At 26.3% G+C, this 20006-nt stretch overlaps 1 protein-coding gene across 2 annotated transcripts; it reads right to left on the reverse strand.

Annotated features, from left to right (window-relative positions):
* Positions 1 to 1628: 1628 nt before the first annotated feature.
* On the reverse strand, positions 1629 to 19570 carry LOC135931779 (uncharacterized). Of its 2 annotated transcripts, XM_065469077.1 has the most exons (9): positions 19435 to 19471; positions 19292 to 19393; positions 19176 to 19250; positions 19076 to 19125; positions 18967 to 19028; positions 9278 to 9431; positions 8620 to 8810; positions 2753 to 2963; positions 1629 to 2463 (listed from the first exon to the last, which is right to left on the reverse strand). In XM_065469077.1, the coding sequence occupies exons 3-9, from the start codon at positions 19232 to 19234 to the stop codon at positions 2189 to 2191; spliced, it is 1002 nt and encodes a 333-aa protein (XP_065325149.1). In that variant the 5' UTR covers positions 19235 to 19250; positions 19292 to 19393; positions 19435 to 19471; the 3' UTR covers positions 1629 to 2188. The 2 variants fall into 2 exon arrangements, with proteins under 2 accessions (XP_065325149.1, XP_065325148.1); XM_065469076.1 differs by having other exon boundaries at positions 19076 to 19250; positions 19435 to 19570.
* Between the last annotated feature and the right edge of the window lie 436 nt (positions 19571 to 20006).

Below are 20006 nucleotides of genomic sequence, written 5' to 3' on the forward strand. Positions count from 1 at the left end.
TAAAATTAAAAAGAAATAAAACGAAACGCGTGTAAAACGCTTTTTAAAATAATATTCCTCTTTATCACGATTAAAACGTGATAATATTATCATTCCTTAACTTAAAACCCTAATCATTTTCACAAGGTAACGAGTAACGGTAACTCGTTCCCTTATTCAAACGTAACGAGCAACTCGTTTCTTTTTTGAAGTAACGTTTGCAGCACTAGTTATAATCATTTAAAATTTTTCCTTTTAATTGTTTCTTTATTTAATAAATCAATTTAAATTATAGTTAAGGAGAAGAAAAGGATAAAGATTAAAAAAAGATGACTAAAAGAAAATATTAAAGAGAAAATAGGAAGAAAGAAATAAAGTAAAAGGAGGCATGGAAGATTATTCGATGGAAGAAATAAACTTAGGAGTTAGAACGACGATTTTAAAAAGGCTCGCTTAAGATTTTTACCAAAGTAATATTACGTAAATCTAGAAATGATTTCCAAACCTTTCTTCCAAATATAAGCAAAATCTGCAAGCTTACACAATATTATTTTGGCTGATATCTTAATAGGGCAGTTTTTAAAAATAGACTAAATTAGGGCAGTTTAACACTACCTTAGGCTGATTGAAGCTGTATTGTGTGATTTTGAGAGCAGCTACGTTGTGGTTGGATGTATTTGGATCAATGCAGAAGTCCCAAACCAAATACTAACCCCTTGATCATTGAATTAAGGATATTCCATCTGGATGTTTCGCATGAGTTCTAAATATGCCAATTGGTTCCAGTCTAGAGGAAATTTATGTGGTTACATTTGGTATGCCGTGGGAAATGGTCTTGACAAACGCGGTAAGTAGGCAATGTCTACCCTTGTTATCTACGCTGGTTTCACAATATTTACATTCTAAGATATAATAATTTCGCAGTAATCTAATAGAAAATGTTAGCTCATTTCCGGAAAACAGAAATCGAGATTGTTGGAGGGCATGGTTTCCAGAATCTTGTAACCAGATCCTTGGTTCAAAGGGTAAAGCATTGTAAGATCACCATCAGGATGGTATGATTTTAGCAGAGACCTATATTTTATATGAAACTTATCCTTAATTTCGCCCAGGTTCTTACTTATATTTTTTGAAATATTCCTAGAAGTTTATAAATTCATCGTTTCAAAAATAGCATAAGTCATCTAAAAATTTTAACTAATCAGAAAAACTATAAGTATATTAGTGAAGATCTATCATTTTCTTCAGTAATTTGTGAATTAAATTAAAAAAAGGCTGTGGTTACATCTTCTTTACGAAACTACCACTACTTAGAGGCCACCCGATATTAAATTGATATGGACCGATAACCGATCGGATATCATATCTGATTTTGTATTCTGTAAACATACTAATCGTTTTAATTTTTAACGCATAACTCATCTCATATACTTTTAATATAATATCTATAATTTAACTATACCAACATAAGTCATTTAAATATAATATAATGTACAGTTATCATTTATATTCATGAATCTAAAATTATATAAAATATTTTTATTATATATCACTTATTTATAATAATAACATTAATCCATTTACATAATAAGTAATAAATAAATATATTATGAAATTCGAAATAAATTTTTTTTAAATTAAGACGCCATTTTATCGGATAGGATAATTTAATAATATCGACTAACCGATATTTGAAATAAGATGAAATATCAGCCCGATACGAAAACATAGGTTTCTAAATATCCAGAAAGTTCTTAAGCTTCCATCCCAAGAAGATTTACAAGGAATATTTAACGAAGTCACTTGGTTTGATGTATATTTAATAAAATACTAATTTTTTTTTACAAAATTGCAAATAATGTAACGAGGTAAATATAAGTATAAAATAAATAAGCGAAATTTGAAACAGATATACTTTTTAGATCATGTATTTATTTCCCATAATTTGTTACTTTTTTATTATGATTAACTTTAACAATAATATATTATATAATTTATTTACATTTGGCGCTTTTTTTTATAATAACGTATTTATAATATTTTACAAAAAATAGAAATAAAACTGATATAATAACAGAATAAAAAATAATTGTTCATACTCATAAAACATTTTTTTTAAAAACTGCAACAAATATTATAACGCATAAATTAAGATTGATAGATATAATAGTAGATGAATTACATTTGAGAAGTCAGTTGTAGTTATAGCTCATAAAAACCAGGCCTCCTCCACATACCTTTGTATCATATACGAGTCTTTAGAGTCCATGGAAGAGTAAGGTGGATCTATAAGCAATTTCCACTCTTCTATAATTTTAAATGCCTTTATCCATTTGTCGAGAGCCCATTCACCAGGTTTAGCGAAAGTAATGGGGTGGCGATGAATTTTGAGGGAACGCCATAACAATGCATTGAATTGGGAGAATAGAGAAGTAATAACGATATCATGAAATTCGGCATCGATAAATGACGCTTTGTTCATTACTATGTTAAAAAATTTTATGAATTTGAAAGTTATATTTTTAAAATAATATTAAATTTTTTTATCCGGTCAGAAGAAATGTAAAATATAAAAGACTAATATTATTTATAAAAAATTACAAAGTTTTTAAATTTTTATAAAAAAATTGACTTTAAGAACATGTTCAATTCAGTTCAATCAGACTTTAGACAAGATGACGGATAGGTTCATGAAGGGCTCTACTAAACTTCGAGAATTATATAATGAGGTTTTTTTTAATGAATAAAAACTTCCTTTATTTTTTAAACAAACCCATAAAGTGGCATTCATTTTTCATTTTCCTCATGATATCTTTAAGTGCTTTGCTTTCGGATATCGATTGATTTTCAAAGAGAACATCTGGATAATTATCAAATAGGTTTAAATGATCAATTAAGACTGGGCAGATACGAAAAAAACTGGAATTACTGATATTGATAGGTAAATTATGTAGCCGATTTGAAATTCTAAAGGGCGTTAGAATCTATATTGAATATGAAAGGATAAAAAAACATTAAAAAATTAATTTGGAAAGGGGGTATCAAATTTATTATTGACCTATTAAAAATTTTTTATCAAAAGAACTCGTTTATTACATTAAAAGATAATTAAAAAATAAAAGTTCATTTTATAAAAACAAATGGGACTACACTTTCCCAAAAAACAAGCATAATTACATTTTAAAATCATAATTTATATTTTTTTATTTAGAAAAAAAAATCACTCCAATTTCTTCGTCTATATATTTCAAAAAACTGAAAGTTCCCCTTCATAAATATATGTCCAAAGGCGCGTAGCCAGCAGGGAGAAATCCCCCTCCCCCCATATAGCTATAAAAGGGCTTCATGAATTGCAGATGTTCTATTTCAAATGGGATATATTCTATTCTAAATATAAGCAAAAGTTAAAATTAATTTAAATATTTATTTATATATTAATATTATAATTTAAAGTTCATTTTCTTACATTTTTTAAACCCTAAACACTGATGGATATAAGAAATTTTATCAACCAAAAAAATTCTATTTAATTTATCTTTACTAATAACTATAATTAGAAATTTCCAGTGTATGAAAGCAAAATATGCTGAATATAATTATTACTGAGACTTCTTGTGCCACAGGAAAAAAGAAACTGCAAAAAGCCTGAAAGACAAGATGGAGTCCCGACATAAAGCTGTTACAGCATTTTTTGGATCTAGAAGAGCCTATTTTGTATGCCCTTGGAGAGATATCAGAATCCCCTGAAACAGATATTTCTTCTGAAACTGATACATTATTAAATTTAATATGACTGCCGATTTTTTACATTGGAATATATTATTTATTACACAACAATTTTATGCAATATTTTTCAAAAAATGGATTTGGCTGAAGTAATGAGAATCGCAAATATATATATTAAAACATAAAACTAAGAGATAATATCGACCAGCGAAATATATGATTTTAAGATTCACAAGCTTCGACTTCCACCGACAAACAAATCATTTCAATATTAACGTTGACTCAATTGAGGATTAATATAAAATAACCATTTCCACTTTTAAATTTAATTTTGATTCATATCAATAAACGATTTGTGATTTATCAAATGGCGCTATTCAATTTACAAATACCATGTCTCATAACTCCTTCTGATCTTATCAATTGATATTGAAAAATTAAATATTTAGCTGAATTTTATTCATAAAATATAAATGTATATGAAGGCCGCAATTTCAAAATTTAAATGGTATGAAAGGATTCATTTTTGTAAATAATCCTTTAAAAAATACAGTGGAAGCATTGCATAAAATACATTTTATAAAGATTGCAAATATATTAAAATTACTGTATATTTTGGCAAGAGTGGACATTTTCTACACTACAGAGAATAAAAGCCTATATCAAAAGTACATCTTAAAATTGATTGAACTAGCTTTGCTCATCGAGATCTAATCCCCAACACATAAGAAATTGGCGCAATCGCAAGGGGGTAATTACATACCAAATCGATAACTTTTCGGCTCGACCTTTTTAATTTCGATAAAATTTTGTATACTGAGAGAATATCATTAGAAAGCATCGAATCCAAAATTTTAGCCTCCTAGTACTCATAGTTCCTGAGATATCAATGGTCAAAAGTGCAAAAATGACGTTTTTTTGAAAAATGCGATTTTTTAAAATTGAGATAAGTTAAAAAATAATGATTTAAAAACTATAAGTTAAATGTCAATTTATAACTCTATTAAGGGCCTTTTATTGAATATTAAAAATTTTTTCAAACTAATATTGTTGCGGTTTTTATTTAAGTTATAAATTTTAAACATGAAAACTGTGTTTCGCTTTCAAAATTTTTTGAATTTAATATTATTCTCTAACCTTATATCTATCCATAAAAAAAATTTAAACTTGGGACAGCCATGGGTTTTTTAGTTATTGCGATTTAAAAAATCAAAAAATAAATATTATTTTCAAAAATAGATGGCGCTCCTTTATAAAATTACGCGTTTTGTTAAAATTATTAATTTTTTTAAACTTTTTTCCATTTTAAACATAAATAAGATTTTCCAGCATTAATAATTTTAAATTTCGTAAAATTATTTTATTAATTTGTAAATATAATAGATAAATAAAAATTCATGAAAGATATTACTTATTTTCGGGTTTTCCTTAAATTTAATTGTTTTGACGCCATGATAATTTCGTTTTGCGATAGATTATATGTACGCCCAGTAGCCGTTGATGGGTTAACTATTGTTAAAATATTATTTTTTGGTATGTAAAGGAGATTTTGTGCCGTTGGATAAACAAAAGAGTTTGCTGGTCCTTTAGGATGAAGAAAATTAATTTTTATTTCATCTCTAATTACATTCACCTCTTGTACAAATCCTAACCACCAATCGTTATCATACACACATGTCACATATCCTCTAATCTCATAGATTAACAGATCCTCAATCAAAAGATCTTCACGTTGATATATTATATTCTCCACAACAAATGTCTGCGAATTAGAATATAGTTTAGTTTTGAGCTTAGTTAAACCAATCGGAAACACTGCGTGGATTTTTTGTGTCCCAGGTATTGAGATAGCTTTACTAAATCTCTCACGTAGCCTCATCTCTTCTTCCTCATACTCTGGTATGGTGGCATAAGAAAAATTTATACCTTTTATATGCTCTTCCGCATATTTATAAAATTGTAAAGGTGTAATTATTTGATCAGTATAAGGTCTTTGTAAGTTTGCCCTGGCAACTAACCTTTTTACTGTGCCGCCTATGCCGTCGCAGGCACTTTTACCATGTGCCGTAAAAGAAAAATGCCATTCTGCTTGGACACCAAAATCGATTTCATGGTAACAAACATTGATGAAGTTTTTCCTATTTTTATATTGAGCTGTTGAACCATCAGAAAAGTAGTAAATTTTTTCTGGTGGAGTGTCGAATTTATTTTTTAAAAAATTAATCAAATGCGATTGGAATAAATGGAATGAAACAGTATTATGAATTAAGGATTCCGATATTACCACAAAACTTAGGTTGTTAATTAGATTGCCTATTTTATAATAAATTGAGAATGGATGCAGCGTAGCTTGCGAAGTTGTCCAATGATAACCCTGAACTTCGTCTTGGACAATAAAGGAATAATTTTCTGAAAAGTCACTAATAATTATTTTCTAAACTATTTTTTAGGTTATTGTGAAATGAACTTTGTTTTTCACCAATAAATGAATGGCGTATGAGAATATTCATTTTATCGAAAAAATAATTAATAAATTCGTCTGAAGATTGAGAAATAGTCTCCAGAGTTGTTCTATCTACCGAAACCCATTGTTTAAACGTAATAAGAGCTATATCATTTTTTATAAATAATTTTTCAATGCGTTCTTTTAAGAGTGTCGAGCCAGGACACTCGCTACAGTCACCAAAATAACAGGTTGGTAATGGGGGGTTGCAAATCATTCTGCCTATAACATCTCTATAAGTTGTTAAAATATCCTCACCATTTTTAGTCAATGTTGCTAATTCACAGCCTAAAATCATTAGTTTAATATTCTGGTGTATGCTACAAACGCATACACTATGTGTTCCGCTAGCCCCTGCCAATATGCTATTTTTTGGTCTTAAGCTTGCGAATTTCGAAAATACAATTGTTATGCTTGAATTACTCTCCTTAAAATGATTATATAATTCTTTTAAATTATTAAGAACTAGCCTTTTTTGAGCGTTCACTCGTTCCCCCTTTTCAATGATAGATATGCAATCTTTTTTTCCTGGTAATACCCTGCTAACTTCATCACTGCAAAAAAAACTTTTAACAATATCAACTGTTTTTTGATTGAGATATTTTGCAGGCTTTCGATTTGGAGTTGAAAGAATCCCTTTTTCTTCTAAAATGATTTTGGAATTATATGCCATATGATATGTAGCGTTGAATTCCGTTTTTATTTTATTTGCACTCCAATTAGGAGGCAGAATGGTCAGCAATTGATATTTTTTATTTTTAGATAAATTAGGATAATGTAATTTCATATTGTTGAGTATATCATTATTGTCTTTTGTGTCCGATTCTGGATTGTTAATTATTATATCTGAAAGAGCTTTTGATATTTTTGCTATCTTTTTTTTGGATAATTTTTTTCAGTTAGTTTTTTTTTCTTAATAGGAGATATTTTAATTTCGTTTAAGGTTAAATTGATTGTATCTATTGATGCGGATGCTGTGGGGATATTATTTACATATTCGTTATCAGAATTTATATTTTCAATATTTTTTTGTGATAAACGCTTACGACATTTATCACAAATATAGTGTTCCGCCTCAATGTTTGGAAATTGTGTCATCCACGTCGTGACTTTACGCAGGTTCTTTTTACAATTAAAGTGTTTAGATTCTTTAAAAGGATTTGCACATTTATATTTTATACATTATAAATAATTTTAAGAAAAAAATAATATTGAAATATTTATAAAATAAAAATTAATTAATATCAAAACTTGCTATTATCTTTCAAAAATTAATTATATTTTCTTTTATAGGAATTGTAACTATCTTTTTAGGAAATTAATCATTTATTATAAAAACTAATAATTTTTACAAGTTATCAATAAAGTAATAATAATAATAAGTAAGTCTATCAAATGATTTAAATATATTTTCATAATATTAATGCTAAAAAATCTTATTATTTATGTTTAAAATGGAAAAAAGTTTAAAAAAAATAATAATTTTAAACGCGTAATTATATAAAGGAGCGCCATCTATTTTTGAAAATAATATTTATTTTTTGATTTTTTAAATCGCAATAACTAAAAAACCCATGGCTGTCCCAAATTTAAATTTTTTTTATGAATAGATATAAGGTTAGAGAATAAGAAAATATCAAATTCAAAAAATTTGGAAAGCGAAACACTTGGAGTTTTCATGTTTAAAATTTATAACTTAAATAAAAACCGCAACAATATTATTTTGAAAAAAATTTTAATATTCAATAAAAGGCCCTTAATAGAGTTATAAATTGACATATAACTTATATTTTTTAACTTATCTCAATTTTTAAAAAATCGCATTTTTCGAAAAAACGTCATTTTTGCATTTTTGACCATTGATATCTCGGGAACTATGAGTACTAGGAGGCTAAAATTTTGGATTCGATGTTTTCTAATGATATTCTCTCAGTATACAAAATTTTATCGAAATTAAAAAGGTCGAGTCGAAAAGTTATCGATTTGGTATGGAATACCCAAGGTTTGATTAGCTTTTCAAATCATTATAAAATGTTTAATTTTATATTTTTCATATAGCTATAATATTTTTTAACCGTATTATATTTGCTCTTAATATTTTATATGATAATTAGTTCTAATAAATTATTAATACTCCAAAAAAAAATTTCAATATAAAAAAAATTATATCTCCCCCCCCCCCCCACCCCTGTAAAATTTTTGGCTATGAGCTTGTACATCCAAGAGAAAAGATACGATTAGTATTAAAATATAAATATAATTTAGAGTATTTATTTTTTATCTCGACAATATCAACCGGATTCGAATTAACACCTTTGTGGAAATAAAAAATTAAGGATTCATTAAAGGCCGGGATATTGAAGTTAAAACAAGCGAAAATATATTAGTTTCAAAATAAAAATCCAACGTGCCTCGGAGGGGAACATAATCTTAGTTTGGTAATCATCAGTAACGCGAAATTGCAGATTGGGATCGAAGCGATATATCCCTAAAATTGGTGAGAAATCTGAGGAATAAGGCGATCTATAGAGAAAATCAATAGAAAATGCGATGAGATTCTGGGCAAGACTGGCTCTGATTTTCCATTTTGTGAATCGGGTAACTTTATATATGAAATAAATTTTAAAAAATAAATAGTCTATAAGGAATCTGTATATTCACCAATTTATGTATTAAGAAAATATATTTCCACTAACCAAATTCTGAAAATTTGATATTAACATAAAGGAATTGATTTTTTTGCATAACTAATTTTAAAAGAAATCATTTTGTACCCAAGCATTTTTTTAACATTTCAACTTGTAATATCACAAACACATCATACTAAATGTTTTCCGAAAATAAAGTTTTTAAAAAGTATATATGCCCCTTTCCCTGAAAAAAAGATATATGGTTGCCTTTGAGAATAATGAATAATTAGTAAGTAAATTAAATAAATATTGTATTATTTAATTATCTTTTAAATAATTGCAAGGTAATTTAATGTTTATCAACCAATTTAGACATTGTATTATAATTAAATGACAAGGCTAGGACGATCAGATTTGTATAACAGAAGATATGCGATACCTTTAAAATTATGACCGGGATATTTCAACGAATAAACACTACCACAAGCGCCTAAAACTTGCGGCAAGTATGTAGCATCCCAAAATAACAACCTGTACAAGAAATCCGGCACCATTATCAATGAGTATAGAGTGTTAACTTCATCGGCGCTATACTGTTTATAAAAAGAAATGCAAATAATTTTTTTTCAATAAAAATATCGAATAGATTTTAATTCAGTAAAATGAGAATATAATATTAATTTATTCGGATGAGGGCTTATTCTGTCGTGTAAATTAATAGATAAATTTTTTTTAAAAATGGATGATTTAACTCCTTAGCCTTTATTTATATTATACTCCAAACTAAAGACCTGCAGGAGACACACTTTTTCAACCCAACCCGTATTGTAGGAAGATAAACATTTTTTCGACCTGAGAACTATTTTTTAAAATTCTGGATGCAACTCAATACCAACATAAAATTAATTTCATATTCCGACCCAACCTGATACCTAAAATAATAATATATTTAAAAAAATGTTCACCCTGAAATTTAATTCTTTTTCAATATGTTAAACATATAATTTAAAATAAATACAATTTTAGGATACTAAACAATGAGAACGTGATTTATATCACTTACATTTAAAATTTGTAAAAAAATATTCCAAACCCGATCCACACTAAAAAAATAATCGCAGTTTCCCAGGTTAAGTTTTGGGGTTGGGTCAACTCATGCAGACCTCTACTTTAACTTAATCCACTAAAGGAGTAGGAAAAACTACGTTTGATAATTAAATTGAAAAGGGATTATACCATTCCTCTATGGAATTTATATTTTACAATTTTCTACATAGGGTTGATTGTAGATGCTTTTATGGGCGATTTGAAAAGGAGATAAAGGTTCAAATCGACCCCCTTCCCACAACAATTTTTAAAAATTGCTTAAAAAAATACGAAAGCAGGTAAAAATAAAAAGACTTTTTAAATAATGGTTTTAATAATACACTACCCAAATTCAATAAAAAAAATGACCAAATATCAAATTTCTGGTAGCATACAATTTTTGAAATAAATATTTTAAACGAGTCTTTAGATCATCATAATACAGTTCTTTAGACATATAAAAAAAATTTTAAGAAAGATGACAAATATAAAAGGTGAAGCGTGATTCAATAAAAATAATATGATTAAGTAAGTTTAAAAACTTTCCCGCCTTTTAAAATTTGTAGCAGTGTTTGTTTGAATCAATGTCACGAACGGGAGGAAGTAGGGGTGGGAGGTTTGAGCAATTTGCTTCCAAACTATTAAGGGGGTAGTTGGGGGCTACGAAGGGTTCAACATTTGCTCAAAATTCAAAAATCTTCGCTGTTTTGAAGATCAAAAAATGTGATGTCACGAACGGGAGGAAGTAGGGGTGGGGTGTATGAGCAATTTGCTTCCAAACTATTAAGGGGGTAGTTGGGGGCTACGAAGGGTTCAACATTTGCTCAAAATTTAAAAATCTTCGCTGTTTTGAACATCAAAAAATGTGAAGTTATTTTTGTAAAAAAAAAATTGACATGCTCAAGAAAGATTTTTGAGCAAAATTCTTCTTTGATTTTCTCATTTTAAAAAACATCTGGAAAATTTTTTTTTTATTCATTTAAAAAAAAACATAAAAGGGAAAATCAAAGATTTTTTAGATGAGAATTTTTTATTTTGCTCAAAATTTTTCTTTGCGAAAAGATCTTTAATTTTTTTGATCTTCAAAGTTTTTTGCTAAAAATTTAAAAAATAAACTCTATTAGAATTAAAATTTTAGATGAAATAGGGCAAAATATATTGCGGTAAAAAAGTATTCGATACATTTATTATATGCTTATTTATACATACATAGATTGCTAAACATCGATTTTTTTGCATCCAATACAATCATAGTCAATGAGTAATTTTACAAAAAAAGAACTAAATTCTGGATAATTTTCTGCTAAATTTTGAAATGTAATTTAAAATGGGTGAGCATTATGTGAGCCAACTTAAATTTATGCTAAACAATACACTATAATAATACATTCATCGTAAATGAGTGTAAGTAGAAGGTTTTTTATTTAATTCTTATTTAAAAAAAAATTATTTCAGATTAATTTTTTGAAATAATAGAGTATTGATAAATTTAAGAAACTATTTTTAAAAATATATAAAAGGATTATAATTATTAAAGACCTGCAGGGATACTATTTGCGAGGCCCGGACCGGATTTTAAAAAAATTTTTTTGGCTCGACCCAACTAGTGTTTCATATTTTTAGGCTTACCCCAGATTTTTTAGGCCTGGTGTAATGTGATATTTATAACTGACGTGTAGTTAAAAGTTTCTACTATTTAGTAAAACTTACATTTATGACTAACGTGTAATGATAAAAGTTTCAATATTTAGTGTAACTTATGACTGACGTGTAATGTAAAAGATTCTATATTTAGTAATATAGACACTTATGAGTGACAGGTAATATTGCGATTTCTAATATTTAGTAATATTAACATTTTAGTTCTATTTTCGACACTTTTAAATTATTTCTGCAGAGGTACAATTTGCATGGCCCGGCCCGGATTTTTTAAAAATATATTACATTTTCAATTTTTATAGCTAATTGACGATTTAAAATATTAGGTTTTAAAAAATACGGCCCTGGATATCTTTCTTTCTTTCTTTTAAAAAAAGATAAGTAGGCCTGCAGATCTTTGATTTATTCTTATGTAAACATAAAATTACATCACATTCATCAAAAAAAAGTCTAACTATTGTACTTTTTATAAAAATGACTATTTAAAAAATATAAAATGCAATAAATATTATATAAATTCGCGATTAAATAGCACTCAACGAAAAAAATGCTTATCGATTGTACCTTTAAATAAATTGCAATAAATAACAGGGATATGAACCCGAACCCTCGTATTTTGGCTGAACCCGAACCCTTTTTAAAAGTGGAGGGTCCAAGGGTTCTAGATGTCATAAAAATTTTTAAAAATAAAATAAATTATTTTAAATTTTATTAACTTTTTTTGTAATCATTTATTTTATCTTCGCGTTTTTCTTTCAATTTTCTTCCTGGACTTCCATTTTATTTAGAGATTGATATCATAATTTTTCAGTGTAATAATATTTTATTATGTAAATTTATTAATATGTTTGTTATAGAAATACGATGATTATTTTGAAAGTGAATTATTTTGTAGTACAAGTAATAATATTTTAATTTAAATGATAATGCACAACACGTTGGTCCTCAATTTGTATGATGCTAGAACGATTATTAAGTTTGAAAGATTTCTGTAATAATTTTATTATAGGAGCATGTGAAGTCATTTTGTCGGAAGATGATTGGTGCCAAATAAAGGACCTTATTAGGGTATTAGTTCCTTTAAAAAATAATAATATTAAGATTACAATCAGAACAATTATGTTTATTTGATTTTAAAGCATATGGATTAGATGCCGATTAGACTTAGAAAAATTTACAGTCCTTTTTATACGAAATATTAGAAAACATGAAAATTCGAGAGCAACATTATTTGCAAAATAGTGTTTTATTCGCTTCTATATATTTAGACCCTGGATATCAAGTTTTATTGAGTATTGAGCAAAAACAAATGGCTAAAGACCATCTTAAGGATTTATGGCATAAGCAAAACTCCATTATTTACAATATTGGTGGCTACGACAATACCTATTGGTAGTAGTGATAATAATAATAATGATAGCAACATTGATGATCTTGAAATTTTACTTTTAGATGGAGAAAAAAAAAATCAAATTATCAACAGATAGAAAGGAGGATCAAAAAATGCTTATTGCATCTTTAATAGTAAAGTTCTCAGAAGCTAAGAGAATAAATAAGGCTATAAATATTTTAAAATTTTGGGAAGAAAATTCTTCAATATATCCAGAATTATATATCTTATCTAGAATCTTCATGGCTGTACCGGCGACACAAGTACAATAATTTTATAAAGATAGCTATATATTTTAGGTAAGGGTAGAACGTGAATTTTCATCTTTAAAATATATATTATCTACTTCACGTGGTAATCTCAATGGTGATATTTTAGAAGATATTATGATTGTGCGAGAATAAAACATTTAAAATATAAATTATTTCATTTTTAAATTCATTTGTAAATTATGAATATGTATAGAAGTATAATAATAAATGAATAAAAAAAATCTTATTTTGAATCATTATTTTTATGTTCCCTGAACCCGGACCCGGGTCCTTTCAAATTTTATTCCTGTACCCCAACCCGGACCCTTTTTTTGTCGAAGGGTTCACATCCCTGATAAATAATGGAATAAAAATATTAGAATCAAATATATATATTAATCACATGTATATAATTCTAATAAAATGATTGTTATTTTGATTATATAAATATATTTTCTTTAAAAATTATTAAAAATTTAATATATCGGTCTGCAACAATGACGCTATAGATATTATTTCCGCATCTGTGGCCCAGACACAGTATCCATGTGCGGTATCCTTCTAAAGGATTCTATATATTTTTCGATTACCAATTTGAAAACTTCGCTCCTCATAAAAGCAACGCATTCCTCCCTCAGATAATTATTATTATCTTGACTATTTGATATTTACTTATACATATAAAAATATGTCAAACAATTAAATATTATATAAAGATACTAATCTAAAAAAATATTTCCCATCATCAAAATCTCTTTTAATATACCACTTTTTATAATTATTTTAAAATTGAACCGTTTAGAGTGGTATCATTTCCATCTCCTATTTGTGAAAAGGAAATGTTCCTTAATTTTCTATTGTATTATTGCATCCACAATAATTTCATCATCTAAATTAGATAATTATATAATATCATATTTAAAAAAAATATTACCTTTACTCTGATCTTGTACACCTAAATATTCTTCCTCTCCTACTTTACTTTTACTCATTTTGTGAATGTATAATTAGCAAAAAAAATTTTTTTTTAATATAATACCATTTCCTGGATCTTAACCAAATAGGTTTATATTCAAAAAAATATATATTAAATAATTTTATTATACCTCTTCTCTAGACTAGGTTTATTTTAGTGCCCCCTCTCAAATTCAACCGTAGGATTTTAGATCAATAATAATATTTTTTTAATTTTTAAAAAATAATATTTCACCTCCATCTTTTATTACATAGGTCATTTCATCAAATAGTGCTTCTTCTAATGGAAATATAATAATCAAATATATATTTTTCCTTTTTCCAAATACACTTGATTACCTTCTCCTTCTCCAACTATAGTTTTAAGTAGCCCACAATCTTAATTATATGTTTAATAATATGTTATGAATATTCTGTATATATTACCTTGATCTTGAACACCCTCTATAATTTCACGAAGTACATTTTTTTCGCTTTGATCGTATCTTTACCATTAAGTCATTTTTTGTATATTTAAAAATAATACCTTTCCCTCTATATGTTTTAAATTACTTAGATCAGATTCAATGTGTAAAATTTTTCCAGATGAAGAAGATAATTTTGGTTAAATATGTATATATATTTTGTAAAAAATAATTTTACAATTAACAATTTATATGGGCCTATCCAAGACGCAACATTTCAGCTCCTTTTCATGTCAGCTCAACGATTATTTCATACAAGCACTTTATCATTTATGTGATAAGGTGGATCCTTAACAGCATTACGAGTTTTATAATCTCGTTGCTGCTTAAAATATATGTTTATGTAATCGAAATAACACTCATTTTATTAGAATTATATCCATGTGATTAATATATTTTTTTTATATTATTATTCCATTATATTTATTGCAATTTATTGGAAATTACAATCGCTAAGTATCTTTTTGTAAAATAATATGTAATTTTATGTTTGCATATGAATAAATTTAACAATATTTAACCTACCTAGTGTATATTTTGATCAATGTTTTTTTTTATCATGCTTTAACGTTTTAGAGGTTAAATTATTTATAAGTAAAAAAATTTAAGTGTCGAAAATAAAGCTAAAATTTTAATATTAAATATTAGAAATTATAACATTACCAGTCAATAATAATATTACAAAATATTAGAAACTTAATTACTTGTTGAGTGATGGCTAATTAGGTTCAATCTCCAGGCGCTTGCCGGAGAAAATCCGTTAAAATTAAGGCGTTTAAATTATATTTGTTTCCTCCAAATTTCGGCTGCTATCTTTTTAAGAAAAATTCCGGGGCCAAAGTGTTAGTTTAAGGTTTAAAACTTGGTTTAGCCGGACTAAAAATACAGTTATTACCCAATTATACTTGCCAATCATAAGTGTCACTATTATAAAATATAGAAACTTTTAACATTACATGTCAGTCATAAATGTCAAAATTATTAAATATAGGAACTTTTAACATTAGTCATAGATGTCAGTATTACTAAATAATAGCTACTTACATTACACGATGAGTAATTACTAAATTTTTTGATGATATTTAGTTAGAATATATTGTAAAGTAAATCATTAGTTCCAGTATTACTAAAGGGAGTTAATTTAAATTTAACTTAATATATAACAAAATTCTGAGGCCCAGCCTGGTTATATTTTAAAAAATCAATTCTGAGGTTCCCTTTGTAAACGAAGATAGGATTCTATTACTTAACGATCATTTTAATGAATTGCATTGTTTTTGATTGGATAAGCTGATGAGAGTATTTCTCAGTCGTTTTGTGATTTTAAAATGCAACAATAAAGATTCCTTTACACCATTCCATAGACAAGATCAATGTGACTAAAAGCAAAATTTTAGCCTTCAAACACTTTGGAGATATTAGAGGCCAAAGTGTGAAAAATCTCTTTATCATTATTGGCCTCCATTCAATAATGATTTAGTAAAACTGTGTTACTTTGGTTATATTTTCTTTATCAATTAATGTTTATTAATTTATCGATTAATATATGTTCATTAATTTATTTTATCGATTAATATGTTTATTTATTTATTTTTCAAGTTAATATTATTGCGGGAAAAATTAACATATTTTTATTATTTTACATGTTTTTTTATCATTCTTGTTTATTTTTTTAATTATTTGAGATATAAATATATATCAGGGTTTCGAACCGTTAAGTAAGCGGTTCGGTTCGTTTTTTGTTTAAAATTTTATAAAGATTTTGCCATTTCGGTTATTTTGAAAAAATACATATCGGTTCGGTTAATAATTTATAACGGTTCTTTTCGGTTCGTTCCTGCTTTTATAAATTTGATTTTAAAAAAAAATTAATCATAAACCATATATTAATCTTAGAGAAAAATATTTTTAATTTATATTTTTATTTCTTATTTAATTTAACCATGATAATCTAATAGATATTTTTTTATTAAACTTAGTAAATATAAATTAGACTTTATTTTCATAAATAAATAAGATAAAAACAAACATGCGCAAATACAATGAGGAATAAAATAACGCATAAATATAATGAAATTTATACTATTTATGTTAAAAAGAGAATTAGAACGGATAAATAAAATATTTTCTAATATTTCAGAATTTAATTTAGTTCTTTGTGCAGATAGTAAACTTAAGGCTAGAAAATGCCCTTTCTAAGGATACCTGCATAGCTTGAACTGCCAGAATTTTATAGCTAACTTATAAAGTTCTGGCATACTATTCTTTACATTTTCCCCAAAATTCAAAAGATTATTAACTTTTTCTAATTTCTCTATATTATCAAATGACTGAATAATATATTCTATTTCTATACAAATTTTCTATGCCCTAAGAATTATTCTTATTAAGCCTTTGATGCTACTTGAATAAATCTTTAAAAATAATCATCATAATTATCTTCCGAATGTGAACTCGTAGGCTTAGTATCTAGAATTTCAATATTCTGATTATTTAAATTTTTTATTATGTTCAAGTTTTAAAAAGATGTTTTTTGGCGATCTATTTTCCTTCAAATGTTAAAAATACATTGTATCTTGGGTCGTGATATTTTCTTTTTCAATAGTGAGATCAAATGTTTTATATTAGTCCAACAGAACATCCTTAATCGAATTCCGCACTAGTTTTATTGTAACTTGATGAAGCATTCCTAAATTGAATACTACTAATCATGGTAGTCCAAAAAGAGGTACATATTAATGTTTAACACTACCAAAGTAGGGTCCTTGCCCAAGATCCAATCTTAACATTAACTTGAATCTCGCCCTAACATCTATCAGGTGATCACCATATGTGGTCAATGGAAAATTGGCTTGATTTTTTATTGCCCAATACTTCTTAATATATCAATTTCGAACAATGACACCTGTGCACCAGTGTCAAAATCAAATTCAACATCTAACCCATTAATCTCTGCCATTAATTTTTCTCAATTCTACTAATTTTGTTGAATCTTCCATATATCATGAATAGAATCACTTGATGATACTCATATAATTTAAGTTTTATGAATTACAACAAACTGCGTAATGACCAATTTTTTTACATTTTTTTGCATGCAGCTTTGTGGCTGGACATCTTTCTTCCCAGTTATTACTAAACCTACATTTATAAAATCTTACTTTATTATATTTGGCTTTATTATATCCTATGGATATTTATAATTATTATTATTATCATCCTTTTTTGTTATTTCACCATTTTTTTTATAATTATTATTATTATCATCCTTTTTTGTTATTTCACCATTTTTTTTATCTGCATGCTGGAAGTGATTGCCAGATCAAGAATAAATTGGAAAGTCAATATGTTATTATCTCTATCAGGAGCATCAGAATATAGAGCCCTAAGATTCCTTTCCAATCATGGCATTTGCCAACCATAAACTGATCACACAAACACTTGTCAATATTATTAAGAGATTGACAAAGCTTGCCAATTATTGCAATTTTATCCATAAATTTAGTTTTTTGGTATTCTTTTAAATCCAAAGTCAAATCTAGACACAACTCATCTCCAATAAAACTAAATAGAAACTGTGGTAGACTAAGTAGATAGTTATTTTAATCATAATCAATATTATAAATTTCTGAATATTCTTTTTTAAATAATATAATAATCTTATTTATTACAAATTGTTCTTAAAAAATATTTTTATATTTTTTTGAGTATAAAAATATATGTAGGAAAAGTAATATGAACAGTTGTTAAATTTGATTGTATTGCATCTAAATTTGTTAGCAGTTGAAAAAGATTAAGAATATATTCCATCTTTTTTTTAAAAAATAAGTTTTAATTTTTTATAATGACATGTATTCATTTTTAAGTGTTGTTAAATGGCTCGATTTTAAAAAATGGCTACCCCAATATTTTAACCCAAAAATGTTATGCTAGTCTCAATATCTCATTAAATTTCCAGGCTAATATTTTTTGCCAAAATATTGGTTTAGCCATTTTTAAAAATAGAGTTAAACAACACTGGGTGGGGGGATTTTTGAGAATTAACAAAAGTTTGCAAGTTTGTTATGGGCAAGAATTTATTCAAGCTTCTGTTTTGGCTAAATTTGTAGATTTTTAAAAAAAATTCAAGTGAAAAATGGAATATGTAATAAATTAATTGTTATGTATTTTAAATTTTATGATTATGCTAATAAAATAAAATAAACTATTAAAAAATAACAGCATGAATGAACTTTAAAATATGGAAATTTTAATAAAACATATTGTATAAACATAATTTTGTGAATTTATTCAGTATAATTACTATTTTATCTTTATTCATATCTAATAGCTTAACAATATTTTTCCAAACATATGAATAGTCACCTATATATATATAAAAGTATATCAATATTATTATATCATTTATTTACTATGCCCATAATTATGCTGCAAATGATCAATAATGAGTTCATAAAATTGACTATTATTTGTTATGTGATATGAATATTGGTTATATAGATTTGATTTTACATAATTTTGAAAGATTTTATAATCATCCCATTTATAATTGCAAACATATAGAGATCCATCAGAACCTTCAAATACCTTTTAAATTAAATATTATTCTATCAAAAATATATAATTACTTGTCGATTCTTCTCAAACTTTAAACATCTGTCAATTTTGATCTTGTTACAGAGCCTATCACATATATTGCCATTAATCTGATTTTTATTATAAAAATGGCACTATAATAATTATAAATATTTTTATTAATTTATCACATTACCGTAATTTTAATGCAATCATTTGCATGGCAATAATCAGATTTATATTTTTTGAAAACATGATAAATGATTAAAATAGTTAATAGAATGAATATTATATAATATTTTATTAAATGTTTTTTTCTCATTATATCTACATTTTTAAAATTGGTTTTTCAAAAATCAGACGATTGACATCTGTTAAAAGTCACATAACCTCTCAGATCTCACAGGTCTAACAATATTGAAATATCATTGAATATTTGTTGGCAACTTAATTACTATATTTTCTATTTTTATTTATATTCTTAAGCAGATGATATCCACCGGATATTTTGTAAATTATAATTATCAAGCTATATATTAGTGATCTGCATGGTCAGATTTTTATATCCTGCTCGATCCCGTACGAAATTTTTTTTTATTTGTCCCTAGAAGCTCGACCTGAAATAAAGTAAAAATTATTCACCCACCTGGCTCAAATTTATTTAAATTAGAAAAATTTATTTTATTTAAAAAAATATTCTGTAAATAAAAAATATTAGCGCCTCGTTTCTTGCAAGAATTTTAAAATATATCAACTTATCTGACAAAC

The sequence above is a fragment of the Gordionus sp. m RMFG-2023 genome, chromosome 1, assembly GCF_954871325.1.
Source record: "Gordionus sp. m RMFG-2023 chromosome 1, tfGorSpeb1-WG-v2, whole genome shotgun sequence".
NCBI classification, from domain to species: domain Eukaryota; kingdom Metazoa; phylum Nematomorpha; class Gordioida; order Chordodea; family Parachordodidae; genus Gordionus; species Gordionus sp. m RMFG-2023.

Bases quoted from the DNA above. Each gene is read 5' to 3' on its own strand.
- LOC135931779 (XM_065469076.1), bottom strand. From the start codon at position 19,560: ATGAGAAAAAAACATTTAATAAAATATTATATAATATTCATTCTATTA. The intron at 9,432-18,966 runs GTAATTATACTG...TTTTATAAACAG, and splicing joins ATATGAATAAAGATAAAATA to TATAGCGCCGATGAAGTTAA. The intron at 2,464-2,752 runs GTTTGTTTAAAA...TTTTTAACATAG, and splicing joins AAATGAATGCCACTTTATGG to TAATGAACAAAGCGTCATTT.